The sequence below is a fragment of the Xyrauchen texanus genome, chromosome 9 (genome assembly GCF_025860055.1).
Source record: "Xyrauchen texanus isolate HMW12.3.18 chromosome 9, RBS_HiC_50CHRs, whole genome shotgun sequence".
Taxonomy (NCBI): Eukaryota; Metazoa; Chordata; class Actinopteri; order Cypriniformes; family Catostomidae; genus Xyrauchen; species Xyrauchen texanus.
The window spans coordinates 40,976,738-41,002,380 of record NC_068284.1 but is presented as its reverse complement, the minus strand read 5'-3'; the positions used below and the strand labels follow the sequence as shown (position 1 = coordinate 41,002,380).

General features: G+C 41.2%; 1 protein-coding gene across 1 annotated transcript in view; it reads right to left on the bottom strand.

The window, feature by feature from the left end:
* Nucleotides 1-932: 932 nt before the first annotated feature.
* The window catches only part of LOC127648588 (glypican-1-like), a 102,466-nt gene continuing 77,755 nt past the window's right edge, over nucleotides 933-25,643 (bottom strand). The window contains exons 4-9 of the mRNA XM_052133238.1: nucleotides 9,679-9,844; nucleotides 8,904-9,034; nucleotides 8,361-8,477; nucleotides 8,122-8,252; nucleotides 6,904-7,079; nucleotides 933-4,824 (exon numbers count right to left, since the gene is read on the bottom strand). Coding sequence (XP_051989198.1) covers nucleotides 4,616-4,824; nucleotides 6,904-7,079; nucleotides 8,122-8,252; nucleotides 8,361-8,477; nucleotides 8,904-9,034; nucleotides 9,679-9,844 — 930 coding nt within the window. The 3' untranslated portion in view covers nucleotides 933-4,615. The remainder of the gene's footprint in view (nucleotides 4,825-6,903; nucleotides 7,080-8,121; nucleotides 8,253-8,360; nucleotides 8,478-8,903; nucleotides 9,035-9,678; nucleotides 9,845-25,643) is intronic.

The following is a 25,643-nucleotide window of genomic DNA, read 5'->3' as shown; positions in this document are numbered from 1 at the left end:
AACTCCCCTTTCGAGGCTGGATCTACCACCGCACCATACTTTCCACACGAGCCCTAAGGCGGCCGTGTGGCGTGTCTACCACTTTTCCTCCCCAAGAAAAAGGGCAGGTGTGGTCTCCGCAGGGTCTGGGTAAGACCCCCTTCCCTATATGCGTGTAAGGGCCCCGGCCGTGATTGCTCTATGCGAGAAACATAGAGAGAAAAGAGGCCCAGCCAGGCTGGCCCGTTCCCATGTTGGCAAACATCGCCTTGTTTCCCTCCTAGGGTAACTGAAGGATTCCGATGTTCTTATGGGGCATTGGGGAAGGGTACGTGCAGCCAGGTACAGATGATGCGCGGCGCTGGATGAAATCCCTGCCCGCCTCTGTATCGGCGGTTCACGTACACGGTTCAGCGCATGGCAAGATTGGAATGGGTCCCCTAGTGTCGCTTCTCCGACACAACGTGGAGAGAGCGACAGAAGGGGAACGTTTGGTTACGTATGTAACCTCCGTTCCCGAGGGAGGAACGACACGTTGTGTCTTTCCTCCGCCATGTCGCTGAACCGAGCCACTGTTGTGGCCGGACCATTTCCGGCTCCTCAGAAAAATCCTGAATGAACTCCCGTATTTGCCCTGCTTAAATACCCGTATGTCCGGGGCGGGGTATGCAAATACTGACTGCCAACTCCCATTGGCCCTTTTCAATAGATCAGAGGTGAATATCGGCGCTCAAGAGAGACCCCTAGTGTCGCTTCTCCGACACAACGTGTCGTTCCCTCCCTCGGGGAACGGAGGTTACATACGTAACCAAACGTTATATTTCACAATCCACAAATTTTGTAGATTAAACTTTGTCTGGAATTTAAAAAAAGAGGAGACCCTCTAATCCAGACTTCACTAACAAAAAAGTACCAAACGCAGACACTATTTTTTCACCATTATCACGATTATTCTCATTTTTTTTTTATTGAGGTATGTAAGCTAATATATTTTGCCATATAATGTTTTTAAATAATTCCAGAATAAACAAAATTATGTGTAATAAATGACTGGGTTTTAGGGTCTTTCCCCAAAAAAACATTAGGAGATTTTAAAAATATATATTATTATGGAGAAGTGCAAAGTTAATGGATATCACATTAAGTTTAAAAAATAAACAAACAAAAAATATGAAATACACTTGACAGAAATGTTTTAAATCTTATGATGTATACAGTATAATTGACACAAGTGTTTTCTCTTTCCTTTTAAAGAACATACAACAACAATAGACAAATCATTTTTATCAGATTTCTCAAATAAAATCTACTTTCAATCTTGAACACAAACTCTCCATTATTGTTTATTTAAAAACTAACAAAAATAATATAGTATACGCATATACAACCAGAATGCATTAATTCGTTATTTTTTTTTATATATATATATATATTTTTTCCATTTCAGCACATTTCTACAATATCAGCAAAATTCATCAGTAAGGAGGGTGTGGCAGTGCCACAGTTACGCCTTTGCTAGAGGTGGGACAGTTTTCCTGACCTGGAGTCAGACCACTGTCACTGATCAGTAAACAAACATACTAAAGTGAATTAAGAATGACTTTGATATAGTTTGTGCTATAACATCTGATCTCTATTGATAAAAACAATCCATAACACTGCCTGTGGGATATTTCTCTGCTTGCGATCCCTTATCATGCAATCCAGTCATGTGGACATGCAATTCTATTGATGCGTGTCTGTGTGCACCATGCAAAGTGCAGCGTTTTAAAATGGGGAGGAGGATGGGGGATGTTCTTCATGTGACATAATCATCTTTATGACCTGGTCAGATGACAACCTTAATCATCATTCAGGATAGCTTCCTGTAACTTTTCCTTCCTGTAACAGACATGAGTCCACTGATGGTATGACAGACAGCAGCAAAGCCAACATGGTCTCATAGTGAAAACGTGACTCTATATACAGTTTTATACGTGTCTCCAGGTACAATTACCTGCAGTTTCCAGGTGGAATTAACACTAGAGGTGTTACAACAACTGTGTGTTTTATTCACTTTCTCTCAAATCATGACTTGAGTGGCTGATTTTGACTTTATAAACACTTCTTTTTCTCTCTATTACTCAGACCCTTCTATGGTATGATATCGAGACACTTTTACTCTAGCACATTTTTTGAAACATTATTTGCATTACAGACCCACCTACATATATACACTTATTCCAATATTATTAGCTTGCATGGTAGCGCACCTCATAGAGCATTGGACTTTGGATTCGGAGGACTGCGGTTCAAAACCAGACTAGAATTGAAGCTGACACGTCAGAGACATCGAAGCGTCACAAACTGGCTTGGTTGCTTCAGAAAATGTGCTTTCATCATCCTTCTGCATTTTAAAACACTATCGGTTAATGTAAGATTTTCGTTAAGAGTAAGGATGTCTGTTTTGTTAAACTCTCATTTCTCTTTTCAGGCACTATTGGTCAAGTTTAGGGTAAAGTTTTAGGTTAGGGAGGTACGTTTTATTAAATCCTCCATCTAAAAGTCACCTTAAAAACTTTGTCTTATTACAACCTAATTTCGCTCGGTTTTGGCACCCCCTGCTGGACATTTCCCTTGATAAATGCAACCACACACGTTATGAAGCACGCCATTTCAGTTTTGCGAAAAACTTTGCAATGCTCACGTAAAATTCATGAGACCAGGCTGGCAACATCCTTCTCAGGTTTCGTCAATCGTTCCCTCTTAGGCTCGAAACATATTCCACGAAACTATGTGAACGCAAATATTCTACATGTAAATTACAATTACATTTATTCACTTAGCAGATGCTTTTATCTAAAGTGACTTCCAGTGCATTCAAGGTATGCATTTTAATAGTTTACGTTTACCCTGATAGCCTAATCGAACACAAGACATTGCCGTTTCTCGCTTCATACTTGACCACTTGAGCTACGGGAACTCTTCAAGCTATGCAAGCTCGATTTTCATACGGAAATATTTCAAAAAGCAATAATGCAGTGCAATGCAGTGCAAGTACAAGTCCTCCCCTTGGATACTGAGGTTTGTTACCGCCAGAGGAATGCAAGAATGGATGTTAAGGGGCCGTACACAAAGAGCATGTGTTGTGTCCGTCCACATGTTTTTTTTTCAATAGTTTTTCTATATTCAATAGCCTTTGACTGTTTCACCCCAGTGCCTTACTGTTTTTCACCATTTCGGGCTGGAGCGCTGTGTTTTTGAGAAGTGGTGACATTAACAAGAACTTAAACTTTTAAAAACGTATCTCGAACACCTGTGTTCTATTCAATGCGATGTGTCTCGCTTTTTTCTTATACTGTAGTGCAAGAACGCCTTTGCTTTGAACGGCACCTTAAGTATGTTTAATAGCAGAGCATGCTTGCAATGTGTTGGCCATGCATTAATGTTTATGTATTTGCATAAGGTATGTTTCTGGCCTGACTGTCTGCACAGACCACAATCAGCAAACCTTTCTTGCTAAAATGTTGCAGCAATGTTTCTCCATGTAGCTGAGATGTATCTTTTCAACATTACCATTGTGCGCATTCCATAACCAACTCAGCTTGTCCGCTGAGGGCAAGGTGTGGAGTTGGAAATTCTTGAGACACCTGGTGACTCCACTGATCTGATCTGACATTATACGCAGCATGTATTGAACACTTTTCTGTTGTTTGTGAGTCTTTAATTCTCCAACTATAGGAGTAAAATCCATTTCTAGGATGGCAAACATCGTATATTGGTCCCACATTGAAAGCGTGGGGCTCTTTTTCTCTTTAGAGCACATAGTTTTATCTCTTTCTCACTGCTGGTGTATTACCTTCTCTTCCCAAATAGTGCTAATTTTGTTGCGGGTCCTCAAAGATTTACTGAAAATGTGACTGTGTTAGTACACGTTTATTTACAACCAGAGTAAATACATGTTGTGTTTTCTTTAAAATGGCCCCTGAAACTTGTTTGCGAAGCGGATTGTGAAAACTTGTACAGTAAATGAGAGAAAGAGACAGAGAGTGTGATACAGCTGGTCTTCATAGGCATTCAGTAGAGGTCGTTTTCATGATTATAAAAGCTTCAAAACAAACATGAGAACACAAGAGGCTCATTTAGTCGTTTTGTTCGCTGGGACCAATTCCGTAAAATAGTTTTCATGCTAAAGGGGCATGTACCGACTAATTCTTTACTGCTGCTAATAACAAGATTTGCTCTATAAACACCAGGGTATTAATTAATAAATAAATAGAATCTAAAATAAAAATGTTGAATGTGTAAAAACAAACATGTTTTGTTGATTGGGGTGGATAATGAGTTGAAAGCAGATACTCATAGCTATTGTTACAATTATTCATGGAACACGTCTTTGATACCTTTTTTCAACCACAGACATAAAGACAAGCTCTAGGGGTGCCATATATCAAATAAGAGACAAAAAAATTACAGAGATCTAAGAAAATTCCATGATATTGTTCCTATTGACGTCAAAAAAAAAGTGGTGCATTTACTAGTTTCCTTTGATGTATGTTTGCATGTTTGTTTTGGCAATGTATCTAACCCTGCCCCTCCACAATCCAACCCAGTCCCAATCCTATACACAGTCCCAATTGGTGGAGACGCCTGTCAATTATCGCCTCAGCAAGACTGTGACCATTGAGAGAAGGTAGAGGTTGAAGCATGGAAGATTCTGGCTGCTTCTGCCTTTGACCACCTTCTTCTTCTCTGACGGATTGTCATAGACTTTGGGTTTGTCCGTGTTGAGGACTATTACACGGGTGCCACGGGAACACTGGTCCTCAGCACACATTCCACTACCTGATCCGCTGATGTCATCACCTATAAGCAAGAACAAAATGAGTGATTTCATACTCATGAGATTTCAGGAATGTTCCACAGCAATGACTACCATCCAAGAGAAATTGATAAGAAGTTTGAATGAACCAATTCGCTAAAATGAATTAGCCTTCCCAGCTTTCACTAAATTTGAAAACAGATGTATCTACTTTAACAATCCTGAAAAATTTAGCTACCATTTTCAGTAGTGCTATAGTAGCAAACTAAGCTAGTTTTTTCAGTAGTTTTAGTGGCCTTTCAAACCGAACATGTTTTTGCTGCGTCTTTGAACATGTTCGGTGTAAACAGTCCTTTATAATAGCTACATCTGTTTTTAAGTCTTTTTTAAGCAAATTTGTCTGATTCGTTTGAATGAATTTGTTCATTTATTCAGTTCATTTTAATTATTCAATAAAAAAAGATTCCCCAAGCTACATTTTTAGTAGTGTAATACTAACTACATCTGTTTTTGAATAAGTTTACGCTGGAGTGTCCAATTAAATTCACGAATTGGTGCGATTGATTTGACTGAATTGGTCATTTCATTTGGTTTATTTAAATGTACATTTTGTAATGTTTGTACTACTAGTGGCACCAAATGGAATTGCCAAAAAAAAGTATGTTTTCAAACAACCTTAGACAACACGCCTTAGACTCATCATGCCCTTTTACAGTGTAAAATGCTATCTGATTCCCTATGAACATATAGGCCATAGTAAATAAAAGTTGATAAACTTTTAATGTCGTAATTAACAAGACCACTATAACATAAACAAGCCGGACAGAAAGCGTTGCAGAGGAATCAGGTCATCCGATAGCATCGCCACATTGTACGGCAGCTTGGTGTGTAGTGGATCCAGATGAGGTAGGATGGTTCTTCTGGTAACTAGTAAGCGTAACGATACATATTCGAGTATCTTATGAATTTATCTGTAGCTCTACAGTAATGAGCTAATTTGTATGACAATACCTTTAGTGTAGCATACCTGTCGAAAAGTAACTTTGTCAAACCCCAAAAATACCCTCAAAGTCCTCCACCTTGTAAATGTGATACCAGTGTTAACTCAGGTTTATCCGTTCTCTGTCTTTTAGCAAATCTTCGAATTTGGCTTTAACATCTGTAGGTGAAGTTAAATTTATTTTCCTTTGTAGATGTCTGCCATGGATGTCCATATTTCCCCAGTTGAACAGCTTACGTTGAGGTACAAAGGGATGGGTGGAGCTGAACGTGCCGCTCAAAATATAAAATCACAGTTTTGATGCAGAGGAACCTCAGTGTTTATACTTTTGGGGGAGGTAAACCCACAAATTGCTTACTTAAAATGGTCAATGAACAAAAACTGGGATAGTAGAACATATTTTGACTTAACAAATGTACATACTTGACCTTAAAAAGATTCCAATTAATTTGCCACTAAATTAGCTAGATTTTTTTTCAGTAGTGTTGTAGTAACTACATCTATTTTTAAATATGAGTCAGCAAGGAAGTCAGATTCATTTTAGCAAATCAGGTCATTCGTTAAGTTAATTTCAATAAATCAGTAAAAAAAAATATACACCGATTCATTTGTTATACCAACTTAATAAAGGGCTTTGTGCACCGAATGCAAATATTCCCATGAGAGTGTTGTTTATTGTATGTCTTTGTATCAAAGTGCCTTTGTATACCAAAGAAACGCGGTAATGTTGATTGTCGATTAGCGGCACCTATTGTAAAGGTGTGAATGGCGATAATTCACCTCACATTTAATGTGAAAGGGCCATTGATCGAATGGTGTGCATAGGTCTTAAGACAGTTATTGTTTTTGTGCCAGATAAAAAATGCTCCGACTTTAGTAAAATTGTATAATTAAAACGACTTGGTGCTGTTAAACAGTTTATATGCAGTTGGTTGTAGTGTAGCTTATTACGTTTTCCACTGGGTCACTTGACTGTAGTTTTAAAACTTTAAATTATTTGTAGCTTCTAGCTTTGCAACCAACAGTTTTAAAGTGTCTTCCTCAACACTGAGACATTTAATAGCAAAATCCACAACAACAGGTCAAGCTTTTTTTAAATCTATCTCTAAATTGGTTTACTCACTGGTGTCCTGGAAGTCCACGTCATTTCCATTGATAGCGAACTTCAGTCGGTTGATCATGATCCTGAGTTGCATGATCTGTTTGCGTACGGTCATGTCTGGTTTGGTGACATCAATCTCTACCTCAGGATTATTAATCTGGCTGGCTAATCCGTCTCCCATCACCTCTGGTAGATACCTGATAGAACACAACACAAAAATAAATATACTACTGAATTACAACAAAATAACCATCCAAGAAAATAACTATACAACTAATAACTACAAGCCTGAGTGACTCACATAAAATAACTACACAGCTGAATAACTCATCAATTTAAGGGCGTCATATCATGAGGAATCAAATTTTCCTTGATATTTTAACATTTAAGTGGTAAATGTACTATAAAAACATACTGTATGTTTCAGAACTCAAAACTTTATCTCTAGCCCAAAAAGAGCATTTATTGTTTCCACCTTGAAAAAATGACTCATTTTATAATCGGTCCCATAGTGACGTAGGAACTTGGCTCATTTGAATAGTCCCCACCTCAACAACATAATCGTTGCGGTGAATTCATAGAAAGAGAGCGGCTGAGGGACTGTTATTTTGTGTGTTTGTTTGATATGTAAGCAATTGTGTAGTCAGCCATTGTAATCACATATTAAACCATGGTTAGTACTCCAGCGTGGAGGCAAATCATGCTTGGCCACAAAATATTGATTTGGCACGTAATTATTTGTATTTTGTAAGAACATGTAGTAAGGAGTGTAACGAAACTCTTTGTAAGGCTGCCAGCTGTCTAATTTTAGCCAGGACATCCACTATTTTGGCCGCAATGAATGCGTTTGGATGCCTATCGTCCTATATTTAAATTGAGATTTGACTGAGGGAGACTATCTCCACCAGTCAACCGGCGAATCGATTGAGGTGGAATCAACCCCAGCCAGTGAAAAATCCCATATTTCTCTTGAACGCTTTCATTCTTTCATTCATGACCGCTTTAATACCTACACAACAGATAGGAACACCAGACTCTCAACAGTCTCTCTAATAACAAACATTACATTTACATGTAAAACTTAATGACCAAGTTTGAGTGTAATATAAAATAACCTACAGAGAGCAGGCCTGTTTTAGAAGTTGTGGTATACGCACTGAAGACATTCTGATTTGAGGAGTTTGAATGTGTTTCTGTTAAAACTGAGGTATAATTAAGCTAACGTAAAAATGCATTTACCTATCAACACTCATGCCGTTCCAACATCTGTCTACCTCACTGAGTCCAATCTCACGATCCACACACATTTTACTGGGCAAATGGACCCAGTACTGCATCATATCCCTCAACATTCTGGAAACATCTGATAACTGAGAAATGGAGAGAAAGGATTCATGGGTCACTGTTACAAATTAGATTTATTTGATGGAACATGAACATCTAGTAGATATCTCCACATCACACAATCAAACACTCACTAGTTTCTCCAGTTGAGCTCCAGGGGTGCTGCCGACCTCGTCTGCTGTGTTTATCCCACGTTTGATTTGGTCATCAGTGATGGAGCTCTGAGCAGGAGAACCACATGCCTGGAACACCTGAAGAACAAACTGTCACATCAGAGACTATAGTAGGACGTGGGTCTCAGGGCTTGTGTTGGGGTTTGGGACAGGTTTGATATAAGGGCTCTGGTTAGATCCGGTTTATTTTTTTAAACATAAAAATGATAAATCATGGAATTCATTGAAGTTCTTCCATGCCATGAAAATATGCCATGAAAATATGGAACATGGTAATCATAAAGTACCATGTTATCAAAGTACCATGGTATTACCATCTGACACTCATTTTTCCTGGGTCTGCCACAGTTCTTTTTGTTAGGGATAGAGCAGAAGTGTAAGATTCAGTTTAGGGAATTTATTATGGTTGAAAAAGGTAAATGTTAAGAATTTAGAAATAAGGGATAGGATTATGTTAAAGAAAAGGTTAAAAATGAAGGCGTTTAAGGTTTATAGTTAACTGACCTTATTGTTAAAAGTATTGAGGTTGTCTTGCATGTAGAGAATAGCCTCAGCAATACGCTTGGGTAGAGACAGAACCACAGAGTCCACACTGTAGGGCCGGCTCAATTTGTCAACGACCTGTAACATAACATCTACACACACACACACACACACACACACACACACACACACACACACACGCACGCACGCATGTACACATACAGAATATACTTCTTTTACATTGTGTTGTAAAAAAGACTGTGTTCGTTTGTGCACATGCACTTAAATAATCATTTTGGGTTTACACCGTTCAGTCGTCATGGCAACGAAGTTGTAAAATTAGATATCATTTTATATTAGATATAAAATGTTAGTAAGTGATGTTATCACAATAAAATTATGTTAACACATTTTTTTTCTTTGTCTTGTGGCTATAATTTTTAAACAGTGAGTATTTTAACATTTATGGATTGGCCGCATTAACTTCCATTGTAAGTGCCTCACTATAACCTAGCTTTTGTTTTTTTTTGTTTTTGAAGGACAAATTGAAAATAATTTTGATAATAATTCAACAAGACAATATATCACAAATGCTGTCGACTGATTTTAACTTCTATTGAACCCAGAGTATTCCTTTAAGATTATCTACATACAGTATTTAACCCATAATGTACCATCTGTATTTCTGTGGTGACAACCTCATTTTTTCTATATTGTCCATTGAAGCTATGAAGGTCTGTAGGTCCTTGTGCATGTAATTCTACAGTAATAAAGGATCCAACTTGGTCCCGCCCACCTGCCAGGTTTTTCCACTCAGAGTTGAGATCCGCTTGATTGGCGAGGCAGCCCTTCATTACGTTCTTACAGTAGTTTGAGCAGGGCTTGGCAAAGGCCACACCACTACAGTGAGGACAGTATGTTAGCTTCATGACAGCCCTCACACATTCAGGGCTCAGAGACACCTGCAAGAGAGAAAGAGAAACTGATCAACATGTCAGTATGCACCAAGAGTAAACATTTATTACAATAACAAGTGATTAATATGATGAGTGATTTATGACTGTAAAATATATTAAGAATTCAATAAATGTTTGCAATATTGTAAATGTTAAAGGGATAATTCACCCAAAAAATTAAAATGTACTTTTATGGAGAAGATTTTTTAAAGAATATTGATGCTGCTTCTTTCCATAAAAAGTGGAAGGTGACTGAGGCTGTCAATCCCTAACATTCTGCTAGACATCTTTTTTTTTTGAGAAAGAAATAGAAATATGTGTTTGGAACAACATTACTTTGATTAAATGATGACAGAAAAAACGGTTTCTGTTGCACCATGAAAAATGTCAAGTCTCGAGCTCCGAGCCCTTCAGTATATGGACAGCAAGCCAAATAAATAAAATAAATAAATGAATAAGTTTATCTCTTCTATACAAGATTACATTAACATACGAACTACGGATGTCCCAACAGAGCTATAACACAGACTCTCACACGCACAGAGACACAAACACTCCCAGGCACATGTATCTTTAATAGACTTGACAAAGTACAGTATGTTGGATGAGTACACCAGCATCCAGTGTATGGTGTAAACACAGATTGCATAATATTTCTGACCGCATCGATGAATGAGCTCAGCTCTCAATCTGAGCGGATTACAGACGTTCAGATTACACGGTTGAGATTGCAGATTTAAGAAACATAAGAGATTACAGTCTCAACAACACCACTCTGTATTGACTCAGTTTCCCATTTAGATTTATTTTTAACATTTCAAAATTAAAAAGAAAATGGATATAGGGAGAGATGGTAAAGACCAAATTAGTTTTGTCCAAAAATATAAGGAAAAATTAAATACACACGTTAACTTTCTGTGAACAATAATCGCTGTACCCTCCTACAGGAGCCTCATGGGAGGAACTGACAGAGGCATATTTGCAGAATAGAAGTATCTCAACATTATTAGGTGAGACACAACACAATTCAACGGCTATTTTCTTCAGTTACGAGAGATCTTTTCTTTAAAGGGGTCATGAAATAGAGAATCACATTTTCTTTGATATTTAGGCATATAAGAGGTAACTGTACAATAAAAACACTGTCAATTTTAAAACTCAAAACATCATCCCAAGTCTGAAAAGAGCATTTATAGTTACCACCCTGCTGAAACATCTCATTTTGAAATCTGTGTGTTTGTGATGTAACGAGACTCATTTGTATTTGCACATCCCAGAACATGTGTCATCTCACCCTTGTCCCCGCCCCCTGGCACGCAGTTTGCGAGACAGAGAGAGAGAGCAGGACAGACAGGCCTTGTGTGGCTAACTATTCCTGAACACCAAAGGGGACCCATCTGGACTATTTTTCATTATTTTTGTATATAAGCATGCTCTAGATAGATGTCATTGACTGTTGTCACGTATTTCACTGTGCTTTTAAAAGATGCGGTGTAAAGTTACAACTCAGAACAGGAGATGCCATTCTCTTTCATTCAGCTGCTCTGCATCTTGCTGTTTTGAGCACAAACTCGTCCTGGATGTGTTTTTCACACATCTATCACACTATTTTTAATTGTTGGAGTATGTAAATATGCACTAGATGGATGGCTTTGATCATTTTGATGTGTTTCTGGTGATGTGCGCTTATGTGCATCATTTCACCGTGCTTTGGACCATGTACGTGCATTTCTTTCAGCTTATATCAGCTTGGATTGTATGTTAACCACTCATAAAATGATTCAAGCTTTGCAAAGGAACTGTTATTGAAGGATGGGGAAGTGAAAGACATTATTAGACCTGAGGCAAAACCGTGAGTAAACAGATTAATTCACAAATTATTCAAATGTCATGACTGTTTGATAGTTAAATGGAAGCGCAGCGTAGTTCTAGCGGGAAGACTAGCAGCTGTACATCATCACATCATTAGCTGGGTAACTCCTAGCCAATCGCATGTAAGCCATTGCTTTATAAGTCTGCTCACAATCTATCACATTGCTGTTTCAGTGTGCTAACATGGCAACCTCCACCACCCCACCACCACCAGTTGAGCCCCGTCCCGCACAGGGGTAGGCTCCTCGCCCCTGCCTCCTATCTCCGGCAGGATATGATGGTTCCGAGTACAACTCCCTCGGACCGCCAGACGGGGCCTAAGCCAAAGAGAGACATTACTTTTCTGTTTTACATTCATCAAATAAATGTAATCTTAAACCTCACTCAAGCCTGCGTGTCTTCCCGATAGAATGGCGCTGATGTGCTTACAGTAAGTGAACAGTTTAATATATTCGGATGTACTGTGTTGAATGCGCGTTGTGTGTAAACCCTGAAATTTAGTTTTAGAATGTTGTGGAGCTTTGTTCATTCTGTTCCAATTGAGTTTCAAATATGGCTATATTCTAGGGGCTGCACAATGTTAGCCAATCATAACAGTAGGAGTTTACGTTAAAGTTTAAAGGACAATGAGGCAAATACCAAGCATTTCAATCATATGATATGATCATATATTACTAAATTATGAATGTTTGGTGCCAAAAAAACTTTACAAACATTATCAGTGGATCTCAGGGAAGATAATAAAATTATACAAAAATAGCATTTCATGGCCCCTTAAATAAAACATTCTTAGAAGAAGTTACAAGACTACTGGATGTTACTTGCATTCAACTCATTCTCACAATTCATGGTGGTACAAAGAAATAAAGGAATTGGACAGAGTGCTACCACATTATTGAAAAATAAGTCATGTGACCATGGATCAGCGCTACAACACATGGGAAGAAGATGCATTATTCTCTGGATATTAATACTGTGCTGTTTAGTTAAAAATAGATATGCCTCTTTCAAAGGAGTTTAATATGTCTTTAAAGTAAACATTTTAATGCATCAAGGTTGCCAAAAATGAAGTCATTTGGCCACATACTGAGACAAAAATATGAAAATCTGTAACTGAAAAAACAAGAACTTGCATCAGATTCCCACACCCCTTAACACACACACACACACACACACACACACACACACACACACACACACACACACACACACACACACACACACACACACACACACACTCACTCACACACACACCACCCTTCAGGGAGACCTGGCAGTGTTTGTTACCCCGGAATGACTCAAGCAAACATTCTTTAATGAGGAGAGAAAAGGAGAACAAGAGATAATAAGATGAGAGAGGGAGATACAGAGAAAAGAAAAATGGAGTGAATGTGAGGAGGAGGATGTGTGAAGATGCACAGGGGAGGAGAGAAGAAAAGAAAGAGAGTGTGAGAGAACAAGTTGAGGGAGGATATTATGGCACATCAAAGCTTCTGAGGATCTGATTCATCAGATCAGAGCAGGGCCAGATAGAACGAGAGTGTGCTGGCCAGTACTGCTCTGTTATGGCGTTTGGGGGGCTGGTGCAGTTCTTGAATGCCAGGCTGGGAGTTCTAGATTCACAAAACAAATGATGTCCGAATAGACAATTAATCGTTCTTTTAAAGGAACATTATGGGTTCAATACAAGCTAAGATCAATTGACAGCATTTGTGGCATAATATTGATTGCCACAAGGATATTTTCCACCTGTCCCTTGTTTATTTCAAAATTGCTACAGTATGGCAGTTAATAAATATTAAAATACACAATGTTTTAAAAGTATTGCCACAAGATGTAAACATTTTAAGTTTTAAGATGACTAGCCTAATAAAATATCTGTTCTACATGACTTTAGTGTGAAAAAAAAACTGCTTATAGAGTTTACCGGCATTGCATTGTCATGGCAACAAAGCTATAATATTGAATATAACTTCACACAGATAAGGCCAGTAAGTGATTTTCTCTTTCTTGAGTTGAACCTGTAATATTCTCTAAATCTGTTCTTTTCCAAATTAAAGGGCAAGTTCACACATTTCTTTTTATTTTCTTTCTTATGCAGAACACAAAAAGAGATGCTGTAGTGAATATCAAGAATGTCTCACATGCACACACTTTTCTCATGAGCACACAACGAACATCAAGTTTTTTGCTGAATTTTTGTAAAAGTTATTGTTTGTCTTCAGAAGACTTGGAATATGATGCATTGCATTGACTACTTTTAAGATACTTTTGGGTCCTTTTTTAAACTTAAATTGAGGCATCATAAACTAGTTATCTTGTTGAACCGTACTTATCCTTATGAATTACCTTATGAATTAACAGTTTAACATTCTTGTTTGTTTTTTCCTCTTCTCATTAATGTTATAGTCTCTGCCCCTGCCGACCCAGGCATGAGGAGACCAGAAGGCTCAGGAGATGAGTCTTTGAGTCTGTAAAAAAGTCAACATACTGAAAAAATAAAACCAAAGTTTTTTGAGGTAATGTTTGTAAACATGTTAAAATGGATTTCATAAAATTGGTATCGGAAAAAGCATTGTTCAAGATATCGGTATCGGTAACGATATAGACATTTTTAGAACGATACCCAGCCCTACTCACAGTCATTTTAGGCCTGTATTTTACTTGCCATCCACCCCTTGTATCTTAATGAGGACTCCACAGCACATATGCAAGAATCTGTCTGGCACCAAAAACAACAAGCTTTATAGAATTAGCTGTGGAGCTTATGCCATGGTAGCTTGACGGCAACAGTGTGTAATGTAATCCTGTTATCTGTTCCAATCTTATCATCTGATGTCATTAACCAATGCAGCCCTGAATCAGACACCCTGGATAACAGATTACACACCTATCTCCGATTTATGATAATTAGAAAGAACTGCTGCGATGTGTCAAAACACATGCTACACCAAATCTAATCAACAGAGGTGTTTGGAGTAACATAATAGGATAAAAGCACAAAATCAACTGACAGAGATATCAGATTTGTATTTTTTTTTAAAGGTAATGGTGGTTTTTCTTGGACAGAAATTAAGCATTATTGGAACAATGTGGGGAAATCACCATATCCAAGACTAGTTCAGAGCCGTAAATTACACTTAATTAGGCTTGTAACTGTTCCCTTCCGAGGGAACTCGCACTGCGTCGTTGAAAACGACTCTTTGGGGAACGCTCCTTAGCGTCGCCTCTGAAGTATGAATGAAACTATTCCAATCTTGATTGGTGTTAGCGTCATGACGTAACATGTGACGGCATAACGGATGCATAAAAGTGGCGCCGGCACACATACACATCAGCTTTAGCTCTTCAGCAAAGCTCTATGTATATTGTTTGTCTTATTTGGTGTTGTTTGTCCTATTTAAAAGAATTATGGCCACCAAGCAGTTCAAGAAGTGCGTGCACCCTGCCCTCGTTTTATTACGGGTAGGGACACGCCACGATTGTGTGTGAACTGTTTGGGGCGCTTAGCGCACTGAGCAGCTCTCGAGGATCTGCCTGTGTAAGTTGTGAAGCACTACCCATGAGAGTGCTGCGCTCGGTTGGCGTGCTTTGATGAGCACGGTCAGGCTCAGCGTTCCCCACGGTTCTGGTCCAGCGTCTGTTGAGGCAGCGGCGATTGAGATCGTGGGGTTGCAGCGGGATCTTGCAGATGAGAATGAGACTGCTGCGGCACTTTCTCATTCTTCATTTGAGGATCCGAGCCTACTGTGAGTGGTGCAGAAGCCGGCGTCGCGGCTTCTTCTGCCCACGATCAGGTCCCAATGCTCGAGCTCTCTGCTTCCGAGGAAGTGGAAATGCTCAGCATTGATCGCGGACGACCGTGAGCAGCCAAACGCGCCGGTTTTCGGCCAGGCTTTTGAGGAGCTGATTCAGGTTGTGGCGTGCTGTGGCCAGACTTAACATTAGCTGGCCACAAAATGAGCAGGAGCGCGCGTCGGAAGCAAATTAGGCGGCGTTTCCTGCAGCAGCGTCACAACCCCAGCGCCGGGGTTTGCCGTTTTCCCGATCTCCACAAAGAGATCTCGAGATCGTGGGATAAACCACATTAGATCCCGTGTCTCCACCCCCAGTGTGGTCGATTACAGCGATGTTTTAGGGGCACGGGATATGGGCTATGGGAAGATGCCTGGTGTGGAGGAGGCTTTGGCCAGTTACCTCTCTCCTGAGTCGGCATCTTCCTTAAAACCCGAGCTGCCTAGTAAGCCCTGCAGAGATACATCTGCATTAATAAGCAGGGCTTACATGGCGGCAGGTCGGGCTGGTTAGTGCCTGCACTCAATGGCGATTTTGCAGGCGTGCCAGGCCGATCTCCTGAAAGATTTAGAGCGAGGGAGGGGCCAACTCCCGAAGATATCGCGGAGTTGCGCAGAGCCGCAGATCTGTCTCTCGGGCAACTAAAGAGGCGGCCCGTGCTATTGGCGGCTCTATGGCAGCTATGGTGACCACGGAGAGGCATCTGTGGCTAAATTTATCGGGAATAAAAGAAAAGACAGAGCTTTTTGCTTGATGCCCGCTCTAGCCCTCTGGCCTGTTGGCGACGCCGTTACATCGATCGTCGACAGGTTTCAGGAGGCGAGGAAACAATCTGCGGCGTTCAAGCAGTTTCTCCCCGTAAATCCAAGTCTAAGTCAAGTAGGGTGGGGCAAACACATCAGCCCCAGCCTTCAGTCAACTCCTCGCGCACGCAGAGCAAAGGAGGCGTTTCCTCTAGAGCCCCTCCTCCAGGAGCTTGGCAACAGAGGAACGGCTCCCAGCGAAGCCCTCCAGCCAGGGGGCCGACCTGAGGGGCGTCCTTAAGGCTAGGAGGGCTTGGGAAGAGGTCCTAACCGGGTGTTAGAACCTCGGAGGGCTGCCCCAGCTGCAGAGCAACCGAGGTTGTTCTCATGGCGGAGTCCTCAGGAAATCGGTGTTGGTTTCCGCCCGTCTCTGGCGCTTCGGGCCACACCAATCTCCAGCTAAAGCACACCGTGCCGTTAACGTCAAAAAATAAAAAACACACATCAATTGTGGTCACAAGCACTGTATCGACCAAATCCTGCCGGTATCCGCTTCAGGAAGTCGAGAACAGTGCTCAAACTACCGAGACCAGCCTCGAGAGGCTGGTTCCCTTAGTAGATTTTGTAGAGGCATGGAATCATCTTCCCAACATATCTGCATGGGTCCTGCATATAATAAATTCAGGGTACAGACTGCAGTTCGGGCACCGCCCCCAAATTCTCTGGGGTGGTGCAGACTACAGTGGTTCGGAGCAGGCTCAGGTGATGGAACAAGAAGTGCAATCTCTGCTGCTGAAGGAGGCCATAGAACGTGTTCATCATTCAGACAGGAGTCCGGTCTTTACAGCCGGTACTTTATAGTTCCAAAAAGGATGGGGGTTGAGGCCGATTTTAGATCTCAGAGTTTTGAACCGGTCTCTGAGGAGGTTCAGGTTCAAAATGCTTACTATTCCTGTCATCGTGAGTCAGATCAGATCCGAGGACTGGTTTGTCACGATAGATCTAAAAGACGCCTATTTTCATGTATCCATCCTTCCATGTCACAGGAGGTTCCTGAGGTTCAGCTTCGGGCTGAAGCTTACCAATATCGGGTTCTTCCGTTCGCCTAGCACTATCTCCCGCACATTCACCAAATGTATGGATGCAGCTCTTGCTCCACTGAGACTTCAGGGCATCCGTATACTGAATTATATCGACGACTGGCTCATTCTGGCCCAGTCTCGAGAAATGGCGATTCGGCATCGAGATGTCGTTCTTGGCCACATTCGAAGTTTGGGGTTGAGACTCAACACAAAAAGAGTGTGTTACAACCATCCCAGTGCACAACGTTTCTGAGCGTTGTGTGGAACTCTGTTACGATGCAGGCACGCATGTCTCCTGCACGTATCGAGTCCCTTATGGCGATGGTGTCCGGGTTAAAGCTAGGCCAGGCCATCACTGTAAAGCAATTTCAAAGACTGCTGGGCCTCATGGCAGCGGCATCCAACATTGTACCGTTGGGCCTTCTACACATGAGGCCCCTCCAGTGGTGGCTGAAAGCCAAGGGGTTTTCCCCAGCGGGAATCCATTTCAGTATAATCAGAGTAACGCGCAGGTGCCTTCGTTCTCTGCTAATATGGAAGAAACCTTGGTTCCTGTCCCAAGGGCCAGTGTTGGGAGCGTCATGTCGCCGGAAAACCGTTTCGACAGACGCCTCCCTCACTGGCTGGAGCGCTGTCATGGACGGCAGCTTGCCAGGGGTCTGTGGCAGGACCATCATCATTCTTGGCACATAAACTGTCTAGAGATGTTGGCTGTGTTCAGGGCTCTGAGGAGCTTCCTTCCAGACATCAAGGGTTACCATGTCCTAGTACGTTCGGACAATACATCAGTGGTAGCTTATCTGAACCGACAAGGAGGACTCAGATCAGCCCTCTGTGCAGACTGGCGATCAGATAATTCTTTGGTCCCAAGGGAAAATACTGTCTATCAGAGCAATGTATATTCCGGGGTTCAGAATCAGGGAGCAGACATCCTGTCGAGGCAGGGGCTGAGGCCCGGGAATGGAGACTTCATCCAGAGGTGGTGAAGTTGATATGGGACAAATTTGGACCATCAGAAGTGGATCTGTTCACGCCTCGAGAGACGCCCCACTGTCCACTTTGGTTCTCCCTCTCACATCCAGCCCCACTGGGGTTGGACGCCATGGTACAGGCTTGGCCGAGGCTTCGCCTGTACGCATTTCCCCGATCGCTCTGCTCCCGGAGTCCTGGAAAGGGTCCGCCAAGAGGGCATCAGTCTACTTCTGGTTGCCCCCATGTGGCCGGCCCGAGTATGGTTCTCAGACATAATTTCACTCCTGATAGCTCAGCCATGGCAGATTCCTCTGAGGAGGGATCTGTTGTCTCAGGCGGGGGCACAGTCTTCCACCCTCGCCCAGAGCTGTGGAAACTGTGGGTCTGGCCCCTGAGGGGGTTCAGTACCTAAATGCTGGTCTATCAGCGGGGTGGTTGAAACCATACTTAGCTCTAGGGCTCCGCCTACTAGGAGATTATATGGCCTCAAGTGGAATGTGTTCTCCACTTGGTGTAGAGAACATGAAGTAGATCCAGTTAACTGCCCGGTGGCTTCAGTTCTGGAGTTTCTTCAAGATCGCTTCTCTGTGGTCTCTCCCTTCCACACTCAAGGTGTACGTGGCTGCCATTTCGCGTTCCATGCACCACTGAGTGATGGGCCTCTGGGGAGGCACCAGCTGGTCATTCGTTTTCTCCGTGGTACATGGAGGATGAGACCGACAACCAGGTCCAGGGTTCCTGCCTGGGACCTGGCGGTGGTTCTCGAAGGGTTATCCCTGGCCCCCTTCGAACCCCTTCAGTCGGCTTCAGCCCAAGGACCTGACGCTCAAGATGGCTTTTCTCTTAGCTATTACCTCTCTAAAGAGGGTGGGTGATCTTCAAGCCCTGGCAGTGACGCCAGCTTGCTTGGAGTTTGCCCCTGGCGGAGTTAAAGCCATTTTACACCCGAGACCTGGCTATGTGCCTAAGGTGCCGCTCTAACACGGCACGTGCCCACGGTCCTGCAGGCTTTTCATCCTCCACCTCATGTGTCGGCAGAAGAAGAGAGGCTCCATTTGCTCTGCCCTGTCAGAGCTTTGAGCTGTTACCTCGAGAGGTCCTCTTCTTGGAGGAGGTCGGACCAACTGTTAGTGTGTTTTGGGTCACCTAAGAAGGGGCTCCTGCCTCGAAACAAACCATTAGTAATTGGATTGTTCAGGCTATTATCTCGGCCTACAAGGTGCATAATTTGCCTTCACCTTTGGCCGTGAGGGCTCATTCAACTAGAGGCATGGCGCCCTCTAGGGCTCTCTTATCGGGAGTACCCCTCCAGGAGATCTGTGAGGCAGCCGGTTGGGCTACCCCAGCACACTTTCATCAGGTTTTACAGTCTGCACCTCCCTAGTACGCCTGGCGACGCGGTGCTCTCGCCCTAGCTGAGTGCCTGAGTTCAGTTTCACCCTAGGGCAGGCCTTTTTCGGCGCGTGGCCTAGTGGGCATTCGTTCCTCAAAGAGTCGCTTAACGACGCAGTGCGAAGTTCCCTCGAAGGGAACGCCTCGGTTATGACTATAACCCTTGTTCCCTGAGAAGGGAACGAGACACTGCGCCGCCCTGCCACGCCCTCAAGGCCTGAGAGCGGCTTGCTTCATCGCTAGGCTAATGTGTATGTGTGCCGGCGCCACTTTTATGCATCCGGTTATGCCGTCACATGTTACGTCATGACGCAACACCAATCAAGATTGGAATAGTTTCATTCATACTTCAGAGGCGCACGCTAAGGAGCGTTCCCCAAAGAGTTGTTTTCAACGACGCAGTGTCTCGTTCCCTTCTCAGGGAACAAGGGTTATAGTCATAACCCGAGACGTTTTCTATGAGACTCAAAGTGGTTTCCCCTCAAGGGGGCACTTATCGTATCAGAGAGCCAAATTCTCCATTAGGACACATTCAAATATCAGACAATATGTTTGTCAAACAGGAGGCATTTGTAAATTATTGTCCAGATTGTTATTGATGCAGTTCATGCATGGCATTGTAACGTGGTACCTTTTATTTACTCAGTGCTTGTCAGGCTGGACCAATGAGTCTCTCAGCTGTGATAAGCCCTAATGCTGAAGCTGTATTTCGCAGTTGAAGTCTAGTAGTATATGAGCGATCGTGGAGTGAGAGGCAATTGCTGATGACTTCAAAGTAACCTCTCGCTGACTTGCAGCGCTGACTGAAATGACCCAGTTTAACTTGCTTATAACACATAAACATTTTCTTATGTCACCACCAAATCTTTATCATCACAGGGAAAAATTAAAAGACTCTTATCAAGCTTTTTACACATGTGTGTTGCTCTTACACTGTTGTTTTAAATGCCAAAACTGGAGTGATAAGAAGAGTGAAACGTCTGACTACTGCTGCTCTCAGACATCAGCACTCAAGGAACATCTCTTGTAAAGTCAGATTCGAGGAACGGAATAACTGTTGTATATTACTTCATCTAACATATCTAATATCTCTATCTCTAAACAACAAGGGATTTGGTCTCTAAAACTTCAAGTAACGAGACACAAAAATGTATTCTATTCATTGGAACGTGACAGGAATATATGACATTTTACAACAATGTAATTTTAGTTTCAGAGATTGTAAGTTCTCAATTTCAGAGGAGGTAACTTATAATTATGGGAGCTCAGATTGTAATTAAAAATATCAGCTGTGCTATTGCTCTCAATATGCCTTGCCAGAATAATCTGTATTCTGCTCTGGGGTGTATTTCCCATACAACGATATAACTTGCTGCTTTACCACAATTGTTCGATGCATCCATTTACATTTTACATTTATGCATTTGGCAGATGCTTTTATCCAAAGCGACTTACAGTGCACTTATTACAGGGACAATCCCCACGGAGCAACCTGGAGTTAAGTGACTTGCTCAAGGACACAATGGTGGTGGCTGTGGGGATCAAACCAGCGACCTTCTGATTAACAGTTATGTGCTTTAGCCCACTACTCCACCACCACTGCTGCATCCTTGAAGAAATAGCTAGTCACCACTGATTCCTGAAACCCTAGTAACTATGCTGCACATCCAAAGCAAACTAACAAGAAGATATGCTTCTACCCACAGGTTAACCACAGAGCTGTAGTTTCAACCACACAACTTTGCAATGCTGTTTGCGAATGTTCGTTGGAACTGTGGGTTCGGGAAAGACCAAATCGTTAAACTATGCTGGTAACAATGGAGCTTGCGACCATAGTTGGCTAATGATGCTTTTGGGAAACACACTCCTGCTTAGGGAAAATTAGTACCACCATTTATTAGTACCAATGCTAATACAATTTGCAAGGTGTATCAGTTCCCTCTTGGACTTTTGGCTTTCTTTGACCAACTCTCTCATTATCTCATATTTTCTGCATTCAATGGTCCCTAAAAGTCAAAACAATAGCATTATAATGCCTTATTTCAACATTCCCAGCTGTGATGAATCTGTGTTTAAAAGCTAGATCTAAAGTTAAGGACTGGACCTGTGAGGTGCACCTGTGTTAGCGTGCTCAAGATTGTTAGCTCTTTTGCCTCAGCTGGTACTATCCCACATATGCACTGTGCTCCAGAGAATCTTTGTGTTATTTATTCAGCTTCAGTGGTATAATCCTTTCAACAGACACACATAAAGGTTTGCATTTTTTCATGATTTATGGAGCTCAAATCCATAAGAGCTATCCATAGATTAGGGATGTGCGAGACTAGTCGACTAAACGGTTCTGATGCTGCTAGTCGACAATGGAATTACAAATCAGTTAATATTTCCCCCATTAAACTGCTCAACATTTGTACACATTTGTATGTTTGGCTAAACTGATTAACATTTAAGCTGTGCTTAAAGTACTGCCATATTAAGGTTACATATTTCAAATAGAATTAATAATACAAATATTATTTTTAAAAAGAGGATATCTGGAGCAGATTTCCAAACGTTTGAAAGTACCTATGGATGTTTTCCCATTTGAGTCTTCTTTAAATCTGTGCGTACTTGTACGTTATTTTTCCGCTGTGCAGGCTTTTTCAAGTGCAGGTGATGATTACCATCATCATTGTGTTAATTTTGCTCATCAAAAAATATATGCGTTTGAGTAAGTAAATGGTAATGGTAAATGGCCTGCATTTATATAGCGCCTTTTTAACCTTAACAGTATTCAAAGCTCTTTACACTGTGACTCATTCACCCATTCACACACACACATTCATACGCCAATGACGGTAGAGCTGCCATGCAAGGTGCTAGCCTGCCATTGGGAGCAACTTGGGGTTCAGTGTCTTGCCCAAGGACACTTCGGCATGTGGAGTCGTGTGGGCCAGGAATCGAACCACCAACCCTACGACAACCCGTGCTAACACCTGAGCCACAGCCACCCCGTAAGTAGCCTAGAAAATGACTGTTTTAGGCTAGGTATGCCATTTTTTATCTGTTGATTAAGAAGGCTATTTTCAACGAGGTGCCAACTGCTTTACAGGTAAAACTATCTTTTATTCTGTGTGCATGTCATGTTTAGAATACATTAGGTTTATTGTAGGTTAAATCACAGGCCTATTTGTTCTATCCTATAGCTTTTTTTAACATCATAACTGTTATTGGTTAACATTCTTTACTGCACAGCTGTCATATTAGATCAATGGCTAATGTACGACTTTTCAGCGCATATTTTTCTCTAGTAGATTTGGCTTTGCCTACCTGTTGGTTATTATCAACAATGTACTGACTGTTTTAATATGTTAAGTAACTTTTACTTGGTGAATTCCGTTTAGAACAGGCTGGGTTGCTGTATTGGTCCTGCACTATTCATTCAGTTGTTTTCAATGAATATGCCTGTTAAATATTCGCTAACGTTGATTCAGTGATTGTGTGTCATGTTCTGTATTTAATGTACAGTGGTCATAATGCAAGGTAAGCACGTTGCAGATAAATGCCCCTTTTCAGCGGAATTTGGCGTCGGATTTGGAATAGATTCATTATTTTAAATGGGTCACATAAACGCATTTTTCTTTATGATGACTGTTTTATGATGGTTGGTTTCTTTTTAGACTAGTTGACTAATCGACTTCAAGATTTTCATTTAAACGTCAGTGAAATTATTCATTCCGTACATCCCTACCATAGATAGATTTATTCTCTTCTTTTCTTTGCCCTGCTTTATAAGGGTCTAGTTGTTCTTGCTGTCCTTAAATGGCACGTCTGATGAGGGATGTTTGCCTGTGTTCAGGGTTGCAGTCTAGATGTCTTTACAGCCGTTCACGCTTTAGTATTTAGAAAGAAATATGGCTGCTCTCTTCCCAGTTTGCTGAGAAAGATGTGTGGCGACTGGCCTACTTCTATAGACACGAGGAGCACACTCTGTCCTTAATAACCATGAATAAAATACAGGAACGTCTGGAGACGAGAGACCAGCTGTGCTTCATTGCTCCTTTATACTTTCATTTCCTTCCTTTATTTCAACCTAATACTTCCCTAATACTCTCTCTCTCTCTCTGTCTCTCTCTCTCTCTCTCTCTCTTTCATTTAGACTCTCCCACTTTCATCTCTAGATATTTTACTCACACAAAACCATTTTATAGCTTTTTTAATAATTGTTTTTGAATAATTGTTTGTCTTCTAAGGCCACATCCACAACAATATATGCATTTTCCTCCACCGAAAACAGATAATTTCGGAAACAGAGAAAATGTTCTCTAGTACATCGAATTTCTATTTCTCTTTCCTCACTTATTCACAATTTTTTATATAGTGGATTTCCATGATTACACTATGTCAGCAAGAAATAAACTAAATTATTGAGTGAATTTTGACACAGAGAGGAACAATACTGGAGTTTGAGGAATCATCTTCTCATGTTGCCTTAACACATGGCTAAATCTGTATTGTAAAAAGTATATTCTGATGCTCAATGATGATATAAGAAAAGTGACAGTAAACCATTCACTAGGAACATCTGTTTGCGACTCATGTTTTCTTACAGCTTTCACTTAACTGCACAAGTTTATCTAGGACACATGAAGGATTTTCTCAGAACTCATCTGGCAGCAGATATGTAGAAAATCTGAAAATATGTGGAACAAAATCACAGCATGTCCATTATTATGAGTTCTTCATGAGTTTGGGGCAGTTTGGTCAAGTGCAGTTTCACATAGAGACGGAGACTGGCTCATGTGATAAGATTTGATCACAAATATAGACTCAAAATCAGTTAAGTCATCTTATTGTGAAAAGGACAAGCATGTATTTTTAATAAATAAATGCAAAATACGGTTTCATATTATTAATAGAAATATTTATGGGCGTTGATCATGCACCAATGTATGATAACGCATTGCTGTAAGAGTCTGTCAGACTGAATTTAAGGTTATTAATCATCGTTGGTGAGTTGCTACAACACCTGACAATTTTTGATGAATTTTTTAAATATGCCACTAGAGGACAATTCCTGATAAAGCTTCAAATTAGTGACCAGAATGTACTGCTGTTTTAAGTAGAAGAAATTTTGTATTTTATTCTTTACTTGGCTATTGAAAAGGCCTATATACAACATTATTCTATGTACTGTACATAAATCTGTAAAATAAAATTCATTGGTGGTTGGCTTCCTTTTGGAACAGCCTTCATGGCATGGTGTATGTCTATGATGCCTTAAAATGCCATCTAGTAAGGCAGATCACTAGGTTTCAGAGTATACATTCTCTCCCTCATTCACACTTTGGTAAAAGAAAAACTCTTAATGATACAGAGCAGGCTAAATCTCCCAAATCAATCATTCCCCCCACCTCTGTTCACAAACATGCACACACACACTGCCCTTTTCAAGTTGTTGTCCCAGAAGTCCCTCTGTGTTGTCAACCTTGACTTATTTTGAAGAGGTCGGAAGCAGAGTAAGGCTCCCTTCACTACTCATTTACATTTCAGAAGAGGAGAAAAGAGACTTGAGATGGGAAGGAGAGGAAAAGAATGAGAAGTAACCAGGAACAACAAAAAGAAATGTAACTGTTTGAAAAAGACACCTGTCTATGTAACTTACAGTATTTATTTACCATTTGGATGTAAATCCAAATTAGATTTCATGATGATCAAGTCTGTAATAGGTATCAATGGCCCACCCCAACACAAATTATTTTAGAATTTATGGCCATTATCAATGAAAATATTCAACTTGGCAACCAGGAAATCTTTATATAGAGCAGAACAACTATTATGCAGCATAAACACTATGCAAGATCAGTGAAACAGGCCTGAGGATAAACCTATCAAGTCTACAGCTGTGCTTTAAAACTGAGAGCAGCTCCTGCTATAATCTCAGCATCAATTGAACAGGCACATTGCTTT